Source organism: Mobula birostris, chromosome 4 (assembly GCF_030028105.1).
Source record: "Mobula birostris isolate sMobBir1 chromosome 4, sMobBir1.hap1, whole genome shotgun sequence".
NCBI classification, from domain to species: domain Eukaryota; kingdom Metazoa; phylum Chordata; class Chondrichthyes; order Myliobatiformes; family Myliobatidae; genus Mobula; species Mobula birostris.
The window spans coordinates 5,633,955-5,647,499 of record NC_092373.1 but is presented as its reverse complement, the minus strand read 5'-3'; the positions used below and the strand labels follow the sequence as shown (position 1 = coordinate 5,647,499).

Genomic DNA, 13,545 nt, shown 5'->3' with positions numbered 1-13,545 from the left:
CAGTTTTAAGGTGCTTGGAAGTAGGTACAGAGGAGATGTCAAGGGTAAGTTGTTTTTTTATATATAAATGCAGAGAGTGGTGAGTGCATGGAATGGGCTGCTGGCGATGCTGGTGGAGGCAGATACAGTAGGTTCTTTAAAGAGACTGCTGGACAGATACATGGAGCTTAGGAAAATAGAGGGCTTTGGGTAGCCCGAGGTAATTTCTAAGGTAAGTGCATGTTTGGCACAGCATTGTGGGCTGACGGGCCTGGATTGTGCTGTAGGTTTTCTTTGCCTCTATGTAATATTGTAGTTCTATAAAACCCTGATCAGGTTACATTTGGAATATTGTATTCATTTTTGGTCATCTCATTATAGAAGCCTTAGAGAGGTTGCAGTGGTGATTTACCAGGATGCTGCCTTGATGAGAGGCAGTGGAGGTTTGAGATTGATGTGTACAGGATGATAAGGGGCATAAATTGAGTGGACAGCCAGAGACTAACATGAGGGAGCATAATTTTAAGGTGATTGGAGGAAAGTATAGGGGGAGATGTCAGAGAGTGGAGAGTGCGTGGCAAGCCGTGACAGGAATGGTGGTAGAGGCAGATAGATAGGAATACTTAAGAGAGTCATAAATAAGCACATGGCTGATAGAAAAATGGAAGGTTGGATTGATCTGAGTAGTTTAAAAGGTTGGCTGAAGGGCCTGTTTTGTGTTGTACTGTTCTATTTTCTAACCCTTGGAGGGCAAAGGAAATGTTTCAAAGATAACAACAAAATCAGCCTGAAGACATTCAAGGTTACAGCTAAGAACTGGGAAGAGATTGCACTCAATGGATACAGTCGGAGGAAATCTGTTCAAGAGGGAGCTGTACCACGTGAGAATATCCTCCGCTGTGCTGCACGGAACACACGGCATCTGCGGAAAGAGACATTAAGCAACCAAAAAACTCAACCACTAACCACATCCACCACTTACACCTGCCCACATGGCACCAGAATATGTGGATCCCGGATCAGCCTCTACAGCCACCACAGACCCAGCAACAGGCAACCCCTTAGGGAAACATCCCCCTCAACTCAAGTGATCACACTATTACTTCTTTCCATTTGGGATACCTTTTTGCCTGCATTGGCAGAAACCCCAGGTGAAATGAGACTTCCATTGGTCAATCATGGATGTTGCGTGCTAGCTATGGAGAATGAGGGGGGATGAAGGGGGGGATCTCATAGAGACATTCTGAATGTTAAAAGGTCTGAACAGATTAGATATGGCAAAGTTTTTTCCCATGGTAGGGGATTCTAGGACAAGAGGGCACAATTTCAGGATTGAAGGACGTCCATTTGGAACAGAGAGGCAGAGAAATTACTTTAGTCAGAGGGTGGTAAATCTGCGGAATTTGTTGCCACGAGCGGCTGTGGAGGCAAAGTCATTGGGTGCAGTTAACGGGAGATAGATAGGTTCTTGATTAGACAGGGTATTAAAGGGTATGGGGAGAAGACAGGGCAGTGGGGATGACTGGAAGAATTGGATCAGCTCATGATTGAACGGTGGAGCACACTCGATGGGCTGAATGGCCTACTTCTGCTCCTATCTTATAGCCTTATAGTCTGTGTGCCAGGGTAGTATGATATAGAGAGCGAGCTGTGCCCATGTAGCAGGTTCCCACTCTCCATTCAGCTGATGAGTTCAAGGGAACTGCAGAGACCGATACAGTTTGGCACCAGCAGCATCGCAGGAGTTGCCAATTGGCATTGAACTCAATGCAAGACTTCCTCAGGGACTCCAGCTCTGGATTTTTCCCTGGGTTTACTCCCAAAGACTTCCCCATCATTCAATAATACCATAAGGCAGCATAGGTTTGAGATCAGAGTTTTCCTTCTCCTCGATGAGCTGCCAACCATGCCTGACGAGCCTCATTTGCTGAAGCAACTGGTTTTAAGGTGCCAGTAACTCACCTTTGCCCCTTCTCCTGTCAGTAGAAATGGTTCTGCCAGGCTTAGTATTTAAACCACACGCGAAAGCCAGGAGCTGGACTTGGTTGTCAGAGGCTATTTGAGACGTACATGATTGGGAGCTTTTAATAGATAATGGGAGCTTATCCCCATTACCACCTCCGGCTATAATAACCTTAGGAAATCCTACATATGACGGAATTAAGCAGGAATCCTAGCTCAGCAGATAAGAGGAGAAACAAGGAATTCGGATTTAAGCAGCAACTTTTACTACCTACAAACAATAGAGTACATTGTCAGTGTACTGACTGCTGGAATGTACAGTAGCCAGTTGTATCCGGGGACCTCCCGCAAACTGGAGTGAGAGAGACAGTCAATGACCTGACTGTGGGATCGGGATTGACCCAGGTCATGGGGAAAATTCACCTGCTTTGACTCAAACCGTGGAAATTCTCAGCCTGACAGGCAGTAGGAAAACAGAAGCTCTTGTGGTGTAACACTCACTCAGCGGGAAGGGTCATCTGGTTCAGAGCACAGATCTCTGCAGTGGGTCAGGAAGCCACAATCCCCAGCCTCAGCAATGCGAGGGACTCTCACTGAAGCTGCACACTCAAAATTTTAGCAACGTCTTCTTCCTCCCTCACCCCCAAACCCCACCGCCGGATTTCTGAACAGTCCACGTACACTACCTCAAAATTTTGCTCTCTTTTTTGCACAAATTGTTTATTTTTTATATATTTTAATATAACTTATGGTATGTTTTTATATATTGCACTGCTCTGCTACTGCAAAACAACACATTTCACAGCCTATGCCCTGTGGTCTCTATCAGATTCACCTTTACACCTGCTCGTTAATGCAAATATCTAATCAGCCAATCATGTGGCAGCAAATCAATTCACAAAAGCATGAAGGCATGGTCAAGAGGTTCAGTTATTGTTCAGACCAAAGATCAGAATGGGGAAGAAATGTGATCTAAGTGACTTTGTCCATGGAATGATTGTTGGTGCCAGATGGGGTGGTTTGAGTATCTCAGAAGCTGCTGATCTCCTGGGATTTTCATGCACAATAGTCTTGAATGTTCACAGAGAATGGTGCGAAAAGCAAAAAGAAAATATCCAGTGAGCAGTGGTTCTGTGGGCAAAAGTGTCCTGTTAATGAGAGAGGCCAGAGGAGAATGGCCAGACTGGTTCAAGCTGACGGTAACTCAAATAACCATACATTACAACAGTGGCACGCAGAAGAGCATCTCTGAACGCACAACACATCGCACCTTGAAGTCGATGGGCTACACAGCAGAAAAGCACAAACATACACTTGCTGGCCTCTTTATTAGGTATAGGAGGCAGCTAATAAAGTGACCGCTGAGTGGTTGTCATGAGTATTGTTCCTTTGCGGCAGCAGTACTGTGCAATACGTAACAAAATTACTGTAAGTCACAAGAAATATAAAAAAAGTGTAAAAAATAGTTGACTGTTGAAGTTTAGTGTTGGATAAAGACAGAATACGTATGTAAATATCTGACTGTGCTAATGAAAGGAACAGAGGGTTAACAAGACACTCAGGAGTCAACGTTACCTGGGATTCTGAGGATATCGGATAATGTCTTGCAGTGGTAGGCTTCAGCTGATCGATAGCACTCTGTCCACAGTCCCCGTAGTTTAATGCTTTGGAATTGTTGGCAAGCACTTGCTTGCATCGAGCAAGTTTGAACCCACTCTTTGCTGCCGGTGGCGATCAGGAGGCTAATCCAACCCAGCGTGCTGCAAATGAAACCCATGACATGCAGGCACACAGAACTCATCCCGTCTTCAACCACTTGACCAGGTTAGTAGCGATTAAACAGCTTGGATTTTCTCTTCTCACAGCCTCTTTGTAAGATCACTCAGATAAACAAGGAGCTTCCACAGTTCAACGTCCGCTCATGTATTTCCAGGGAAAAAAACACTTTCTTTCTGCTCACTGCTGGAGTACAGATCTTTCAGTGGTCTGTTCAAAGAAAGTGAGGCTGCATCCAGCAAAAACTCTGAGAAGTTCTGGTCTGAAATTTCAACCAACCAATCAGGGCTACAGGAGGGGCCAGAAGCAACTTTCCCATTCTACCAGTGGGGATTTAAGTGAGTCTGGGCATGTTTTCCTCTTTGAAATTGTTTGTAGTTATATATAAAAAAAAGGTTGCTAACTGGAAGTATAGTCTGTGCCTAATATATTTTGCTGTTGCTGGTTTGAACTGTAAGAAATTAACTCTAGCTAAATAACCCCTTTCACAACCTGGAAACATTGAACAAGACAAAGAAGTGTAAGACCATAAGACACAGGAGCACAGTTAAACCAGTCGGCCCATCGAGTCGGTTCCTCCATTCCATCATGGCTGATTTATTATGCCTCTCAACCCTATTCGAAGGGCCGAATGGCCTACGCCTGCACCTATTGTCTATTGTCTATTCTGCTGCCTTCCTCCTGTAACTTTTGTTGTTCTGACTAATCAAGAACCTATCAATATCTGCATTTAATATACCCAATGACTGGCCTCTGTAGCCGTTTGTAGTAATGAATTCCACAGATTCACCATTCTCTGGGTAAAGAAATTCCTCTTCATCTCTGTTCTAAAGGGGCATCTCTCTATTCTGAGGCTGTGCCCTCTGGTTCTCGTCTCACCCAGTAAAGGAAGCATCCCCTCCACATCCACACTCGACACTTGTGGGCTTTCTCCAGCACAATCCTTACTGATTTGACGATGTAAAACAATGTATACTTTGATGTACACATGACAAATAAAGCCATTCTTTATGTGGCTTAACATCGCGAGCACCACCTGTTTCAGTGTGGGTTACAGACCAGTATGTCATGTCTGGTGTAACTACACCACAGCCGGTACCCTGTGGAGCCCCACACACAATGGAGTGATATGAACCAGAACACAAAGCTTAGTGATGGTGGTTTAATGAGAAGTATCTGCCAGGAATACCGGACTCTGAGAAACCTCCTCTGCTTTTACTGACAGAGTAATATCACACCTTTCACATCCTCTCACGAGGCCAAAGTCCAATCTGAGAGGTGAGCATCCAGATCCTGCAATGTTGGGTCTTATTCTCACCTCTGAATCACAATGATATTCAATTGGTATCCCATTGCCAAACCTGTATGTGTAAGTCCGGCTGTGATCCTATTCTTCAAATCTATTGTCCTTAGACGTCAGCAAACTCCACAGCAGCCCTAACCCTAATGTTAATGATTCCCTGGTATATGGGAGACAAGTCTGTGTCCTCCCAGCATACTGAGTAACACAGAGACCAGCATTCCACTTACTTTTTGCCTGCTGAGGGATCCAAGTGCACTCTTACAATTCCTCTTAAATTCCCGACTTTTCTGACTGCGTTCCAGAGCCTTGAGGTAATGTTGCAACGCTATAAAACTCTGGTTAGACCGCACTTGGAGTACTATATTCAGTTCCGGTCGACTCATTACAGGAAGGTTGCAAAAGCTTTTAGAGAGGGTGCGGAAGAGATTTGCTGGAATGCTGCCTGGATTAGGGAGCATGTCTTGTGAGGGAAGAGGGAGCAGGCTAGGGCTTTTCCCTTTGGAGATGAAGGGTAATGAGAGGTGACTTGATAGATGCTGTCGTACAAGATAATGAGGCATAGACCGAGCGGAGGGCCAGTGACCTTTTTTCCAGGGTGGAAGTGGCTAATACAGGGGGATATAATTTTAAAGTCATGGTAGGAAAGTACAGGGGAGACGTCAGAGATAGGATTTTTTAGCTAGAGTGGTGGGTGCATGGAACGTGCTGCTAGGGGTGGCGTTACAGGCAGATACATTAGGGACACAAGAAACTCATAGATAGGTACATGACTGTGAGAAAAAAACGGAGGGTTGTGTGGGAGGAAAGAGTTATATTGATCTTAGACTAGGCACAGTATTGAGGGCTGATAGTGATCGTTTTACTTCTTAACTCCATGATGTGGTGTTATGCTCTATGTTCTATGATGTATTCTTGTCGAATTAGGATTTGATATCACATTAAAACTCCCTATAAATCCTGCAGTATTTCACTGTGATTGGTCTAATCTCCGTCTCTTGCCACGTACAGGGCAACTTCAAGTGGACAGCTGACAATCTCACTGACGTGAACTAACGTGGGGGCTCTCGTATTGTTCCGGGGGGCTCCTGAGGGTGGATGTGCCTGGGCTGTCACTTGAGTTGTTTCTCTGAGGATCGTCATCTTGACGTGGTGTGGAGGGATCCGACCAAAGCCTCAATGGCGGAGCTGGCGGGAGGTGACGACACACCGCCGCGGCAGTGAAGGCGGAGGAAGGCTGCAGCACAGAAGGGTCCCCAGTCATCCTGCACTCCATGCCACTGGACCCTGACCCCGGTCTGTCTAGCAACACGTGGTTGCGGCCTGTGCTTAGCATCGCCACGTCAAACAAAGTCACTCACAGGCATTTTCGAGTAAGGGAGAACGTCATACTCGAGTAATTGCACTACTACTTAACTCCAAGATGGTGGCCCAGTCCTGAACCTGGTCCCGAGGCTCCTGTACCCTCCTCCTGACGGCAGCAGCAAGAAAAGAGCATGGCCTGGCTAGCAGGGGTCCTGGATGATGGACGCTGCTTTCTTGTGACGCCGCTCTGCGTAGATGTGCTCAATGGTGGGGAGGGCTTTACCCGTGATGGACTGGGCCGTATCCATCACTTTTGGTAGGATCTTCCGTTCAAGGGACAGACTTTATTTGTCAGCTGGCATCCAGTTAGTGGACCCAATGGACTCTGAGATTACACTCACCGAAATTCAGAAGAATGAGGGGCACCTATACAGAAACATTAAATGAGCATAGCAGTTAGTACAACGCCTCCCAGCTCCAGCAATCACTGATCAGGGTTCGATTCTCACTGCTGTCTGTAAGTAGTTTGTACTTTCTCTCCATGATCCTGTGGCTCTCCTCCAGTTTCCACCCACATTCCAAAGGTGTACAGGTTAGGGTTAGTGCGTAGTGGGTATGATATGTTGTCACTTGAAGCATAGTAATATTGTGGGCTACCCAGCACAAACATTGCTGAATTGATTTGATTTTTGACAGAAACAATTCCTTTCAGTGTATTTATTGATGTACATATGATAAATAAAGGTAATACAAAACTTTTAAAGCAAAAATGAAAATCATGAAAGGGATCTGTATTCAGTGGCAGAGAAGTTGTTTCCACTGGTGGGTCAGACTAGAACTCGGAGTGGTCGTCTCAAGCTTCAGGAGAGTAAATTTTGGATGGTGATGAGGAGAAACTCTTTGACCAGAGAGCAGCGAATCTGTGGAATTCTCTACCCTGGGAAGCACTAGAGGCTACTTCATTAAATATATTTAAGGCAGGGTTAGATTTTTTTTGCAAAGCAGCAGAAAAGACAGGTAAGTGAAGCTGAGTCCATTGTCAGATCAGCCATCATCTCATTGAATTGTGGAACAGGGTCTACAGGCCAGATGCCGACTCCTGTTCCCAGGAGTTCCGCGAACGTTGGGCTCCGCGGAGGGGTTAGTGCCATCATTGACAGAGTTGGAAGCATTTTAGTTTAATGTCGTTTGTCTATTAGTAGTGTAGTAATTGTGTTAGTCACTGGTCTGTATATATTGTAGTACTGAATTCGTAATAAAGTTATTTTGTTTAAAAAGTTCTCATGTTCGCTCCACTTTGTAATAAAATAAATTCTCTGAAGGTTTCTGGCGCCCTCTAGTGCTTTATTACTGCACTTCAACTTAGACTGCACGTTGTAAGATGAAGTTTTACCATGGGGGGGGCGGGCAAGGAGCTGTTGCATGTAAGAGTGTGCGCGCGCGCGCGCGTCGAAGAGCGCTCAGTAAACGCACTCCGTACACATGCACAGCACACACAATCACACACATATGCACTCACACACACACAAACATTACCTTATCATTCTGCTGTCATTGCGCTGATTGTGCGCACTTCAATGGATTCGCTTTATGTTGCCTTTCCCGCCATACACAGTGGAATATTTCATTTCTTTTGTAAGAGGAATGTGTAAATGTGTATTGTTGTCTGTATTTAAAAACGCAAACACGAGGAAATCTGCAGATGCTGGAAATTCAAGCAACACACACAAAAAATGCTGGTGAATGCAGCAGGCCAGGCAGCATCTATAGGAAGAGGTACAGTCGACGTTTCGGGCCGAGACCCTTCATCAGGACTAGGGTAGGAGGTAGAAACGGGAAGTGCGAGGTGTGGGAACTATAAGGTTGGCAGCAGTGGATGGGAGATCCCGAGCTGATAAAGTCGGTGATGGTGTGGGAGACAATGGCCTGGTGATTCTTAGTGCAGTCATGATCGAGGGGTAAATAAGAGGAGGTATCCGTGAGTTGTCGCTGTGCCCCAGCAGGGTAGAGGTCAGTACGCCAGACTACAACAGCACCCCCCCCCCCCCCCTTATCGGCAGGTTGGTAGGAGGTAGAAACGAGAAGTGCGGGCTGTGGGAATCCTAGTCCTGATGAGAGTGTTTCAAGGATGTGGCGGTGGAACGAACCCTTGTACTGAACACGGACGTGGAGGCCGAGTCGGCAGGCATTACGGTCATAGCGAGCGTGGAATTGGTGTTCAAGAGAGTCTTTACCTGGAGTCTTGGTTTTAGTAGAGAATTCAGGAACGATGCTAGACTTAGAACTGATAGTACTAAGATCCATGGAACGAGGTTACTCATGCACGAGTCGACCAATGAACTGGCAGCTCCCTGTTGTGATCACAGGGTCTTTATCCTGCAGTTTCTGATGGGAAGCAGGTGTGTATAGTTAGTGGAACCTGGGAATGATTGGAAACTAAATGAGGTGATTGAGGCCCAATTGCTGAGATAAAAGGCAAGGTGGGGGAGGGGATTGCTGATGCGGAGGAAAAACGGCCAGTTGGCTTCACTCTAACGGTGCCGGAGTTGGGAGTTGGCTTGACTGGAAGCTGGCTGTGTTTTGCTTGATGTGTGAGTGTGCTTTGGAACCTGTTGAGGGAAAGAGAGTGGGGAAGGAACAGAAATTGCTGGGAGGGGGTCGTGTGGGTCCGGTAATGGCGGACAAGATAAGAGGCGGGATTGAGGGAAAGAAAGTGGAGAAGGAGAGGGATAGAGACTTAGGACCAGAGGAATTCAAGCACTTTATTAAAGAAATGGTTGTAAAACCGGATGTAGTGTGTATTCAGGAAACTTGGTTGAAACCAACTTTAGACTTTGTGGTATATGGGTATACAATGATAAGGAAAGATAGAAATCTAGGGGGAGGAGGGGGTTGTGCTATGTTAATCAAGCAAGGTATACCATATAGGGTACTGGAAAAAGGAGATGATCAGGAATACATAGTGGTGGAAGTGTGGGAGAGAGGGGAGGGAGTGGTTATAATTATCTATTACAATCCATGTAAAAGGTTGGATTTGGACAGCCTATTAAAGATACAAGGACAAAACAGACAAAGTAGTGTGGTGTGCAGATTTCAATGCTCATAGCACAATATGGGGGGATCAGATTACAGATCCAAATGGAAAGGTAATTGAAGATTTGATGGAAGAAAGGGATTTGGTGTGTATGAATGATAGTAGCGGCACAAGGATAGATATAACAACAGGAACTGAGTCAGTGTTAGATATTACGTTAGTGTCTAATAGCTTGGCTGGCATTAGTAACTGGGGAGTTTGGACTGCTTCAACAGTGGGTAGTGATCACTGCCCAGTTTTGTGTTCAGTGGGTGAAAGAGTTGAAGTAAGACCAGGTGGCGGAACCCCAAAGTGGGTGTTTGAAAAAGCTGATTGGGGTAAGTTCCAGAAGTTGAGTGAAGAAGGGTTGACAAAGATTGATATTTCTGGAAATGTAGATGAATTAAACAGTCAGGTGACTTCAGCAATTATCATGGCAGCAGAAGGATCTATACCTAGGAGTAAAAATAGGATGAATAGAAAACTGGTACCATGGTGGACAGAGGAATGTTGTCAGGCTGTAAAAAAACAGAAATTGAGCATTCAGGCTAGTTTAAAAAAAAACCCATAATATGCAGCATTTGGTTCAATATAAGAAAGCACAGGCAGTGGTGAGAAGAACTATACGTCAAGCTAAAAGGGCAAGTTGGAGGAGTTTTTGTGACAAGGTAGGAAGAACAACACCTGTGGGAGAGACATGGGGAATGATTAAGAGGATGGGAGGAGATAGAAGGGAATGGGAATATCCAGTAATGATATCTGAGGAGGAAACTGCAGTTTCCAGTAGGGATAAGGCTGAGGTCATGGCTAAGTCATTTGTACTGATACACAGTTCAGAAAATTTGTCTGAAGAAGGGAAAGAATAATGAGCCAACACCCAGGTGTGTTAAGCAGGAGGGAAGGAACAGATGATATAATTGATCCATTTACATTAGCAGAAATGGTGAGAGCAATAAAGAGATCGAGACCAACCTCCCCAGGGAAAGATCTGATATGCTCTGTGATGCTAAAAAATCTAGGAGAAGGAGTGCTCTTGAAGTTGCTGCATTTTTATAACAGTGTGGGAGGAGGGAAGATTACCAAGTGCATGGAAAGAAGCAGTAGTAATTCCAATAAGGAAGCCTGGCAAGGATCTGTCAAAACCCACTAGCTACAGACCAATTGCATTAACATCAAGTATATGTAAGATAATGGAAAGGATGATAACAGAAAGGTTATCATATGAGCTTGAGAAAAGAGGAATGCTGGCAAGTTATCAGAGTGGTTTTAGAAAGGGAAGGAATTCCATGGACTCAGTGATTATGTTAGAGGCTGAAATAAGGAAGGCCCAGGCAAATAGAGAGTCAGTAGTGGCAGTGTTCTTTGACATTGAAAAAGCCTATGATATGATGTGGAAGGAAGGATTATTAATTAAACTGCACAAGATGGGGGTTGGTGGGAGAGTTTTTAATTGGATTAAAGATTTTTTGTTTGGTAGAAAAATTCAAGTTTGGATTGGATCAGAATTATCAAAACAGTACATAGTGGAAAATGGCACACCTCAAGGTAGTGTGATTAGCCCATTACTTTTCATGATTATGATCAATGATGTCTTCACAAAGGTACCAGTGGATATAGGTAGGTCACTGTTTGCGGATGATGGGGCCTTGTGGAAAAGAGGCAGGAACATGGACCATATAATCAGGAAACTACAAGAAGCAATTGATGAAGTGGTGGAGTGGGGTTATGATTGGGGATGTAGATTTTCAGTAGACAAAACTCAATCTGTATTTTTTACCAGGAAGAGGGTTGAGGTAGGGAAGAAGTTAAGGATGTATGGGGTTGAATTAGAAAGGGTTGCATCATTTAAATTTCTGGGAGTTATATTTGATTCACGATTAACATGGGCAGACCATATCAGGAAAGTTGAGGAGAAATGTAAAAAAGTAATAAATGTGATATGTTTGACTGGTCGGGAATGGGGAGCAAGTTGTTCAGCTTTGAAGAGAATGTATGTGGCTTTAGTAAGATCTGTATTGGATTATGGAAATATAGTATATGGATCAGCAGCTAGGTCTCTTATAAGGAAACTGGATGTGATTCAGGCTCAGGCCTTGAGAGTGTGCAGTGGGGCTTTTAAAACGTCACCAGTGTCAGCCCTACAGGTAGAAATGGAAATAATGCCTTTGGAACTAAGAAGGATGCAACTGATGGCAAACTACTGGGCTAACTTGCAGGGGCACAATGATTCTCACCCTACTAAAGGAGTGTTGCGGGAGTGCTGGGAAAATGGGAGGTTTCAGAGGGATACCTTTAGTTGGGTAGGGAATGATATCGCGAAAGAATGTGGAGTATTTGATCTGAGGATAAGTCCTTCAGTAGTTTATCCGGTTGTAGCTCCATGGAAGCTTGTATGGCCTGACATAGACTGGCATTTGTTAGAAGTAAAAAGGAAAGAAAGATATAAAACAGATTTGGTAAATGCATTTAACTGTCATGTGATGGAAAAGTATAGTGATTATACTCACATTTATACGAATGGTGCGAAGGAACCTGCAACAGGAAACATAGAAAATAGGTGCAGGAGTAGGCCATTCGGCCCTTCGAGCCTGCACCGCCATTTATTATGATCATGGCTGATCATCCAACTCAGAACCCCGCCCCAGCCTTCCCTCCATACCCCCTGACCCCCGTAGCCACAAGGGCCATATCTAACTCCCTCTTAAATATAGCCAATGAACTGGCCTCAACTGTTTCCTGTGGCAGAGAATTCCACAGATTCACCACTCTCTGTGTGAAGAAGTTTTTCCTAATCTCTGTCCTAAAAGGCTTCCCCTCTATCCTCAAACTGTGACCCCTCGTTCTGGACTTCCCCAACATCGGGAACAATCTTCCTGCATCTAGCCTGTCCAATCCCTTTAGGATCTTATACGTTTCAATCAGATCCCCCCTCAATCTTCTAAATTCTAACGAGTACAAGCCCAGTTCATCCATTCTTTCTTCATATGAAAGTCCTGCCATCCCAGGAATCAATCTGGTGAACCTTCTCTGTACTCCCTCTATGGCAAGGATGTCTTTCCTCAGATTAGGGGACCAAAACTGCACACAATACTCCAGGTGTGGTCTCACCAAGGCCTTGTACAACTGCAGTAGTACCTCCCTGCTCCTGTACTCAAATCCTCTCACTATAAATGCCAGCATACCATTTGCCTTTTTCACCACCTGCTGTACCTGCATGCCCACTTTCAATGACTGGTGTATAATGACACCCAGGTCATGTTGCACCTCCCCTTTTCCTAATCGGCCACCATTCAGATAATAATCTGTTTTCCTATTTTTGCCACCAAAGTGGATAACTTCACATTTATCCACATTAAATTGCATCTGCCATGAATTTGCCCACTCACCCAACCTATCCAAGTCACCCTGCATCCTCTTAGCATCCTCCTCACAGCTAACACTGCCACCCAGCTTCGTGTCATCTGCAAACTTGGAGATGCTGCATTTAATTCCCTCATCCAAGTCATTAATATATATTGTAAACAACTGGGGTCCCCGCACTGAGCCTTGCGGTACCCCACTAGTCACCGCCTGCCATTCTGAAAAGGTCCCGTTTATTCTCACTCTTTGCTTCCTGTCTGCTAACCAACTCTCCACCCACACCAATACCTTACCCTCAATACCGTGTGCTTTAAGTTTGCACACTAATCTCCTGTGTGGGACCTTGTCAAAAGCCTTCTGAAAATCCAAATATACCACATCCACTGGTTCTCCCCTATCCACTCTACTAGTTACATCCTCAAAAAATACTATGAGATTCGTCAGACATGATTTTCCTTTCACAAATCCATGCTGACTTTGTCCAATGATTTCACCGCTTTCCAAATGTGCTGTTATCACATCCTTGATAGCTGACTCCAGCAGTTTCCCCACCACCGACGTTAGGCTAACCGGTCTATAATTCCCCGGTTTCTCTCTCCCTCCTTTTTTAAAAAGTGGAGTTACATTAGCCACCCTCCAATCCTCAGGAACTAGTCCAGAATCTAATGAGTTTTGAAAAATTATCACTAATGCATCCACTATTTCTTGGGCTACTTCCTTAAGCACCCTGGGATGCAGACCATCTGGCCCTGGGGATTTATCTGCCTTCAATCCCTTCAATTTACCTAAC

The 13,545-nt window shown here is 44.8% G+C and overlaps 1 protein-coding gene across 2 annotated transcripts in view; it reads right to left on the bottom strand.

Moving 5' to 3' along the window:
• The window catches only part of LOC140196139 (claudin-11-like), a 37,059-nt gene extending 31,718 nt beyond the window's left edge, over positions 1 to 5,341 (bottom strand). Inside the window, exon 1 of one of the 2 annotated variants that reach the window (XM_072254872.1) lies at positions 5,248 to 5,341. Coding sequence is in view for 1 of the 2 variants with exons in the window: in XM_072254870.1 (XP_072110971.1) it covers positions 3,517 to 3,742 (226 nt within the window). In the remaining variant the exon portion in view is untranslated. Of the gene's footprint in view, positions 1 to 3,516; positions 4,767 to 5,247 lie in introns of those variants that run through there. The other variant, XM_072254870.1, reaches the window with a different exon arrangement.
• Positions 5,342 to 13,545: the final 8,204 nt, after the last annotated feature.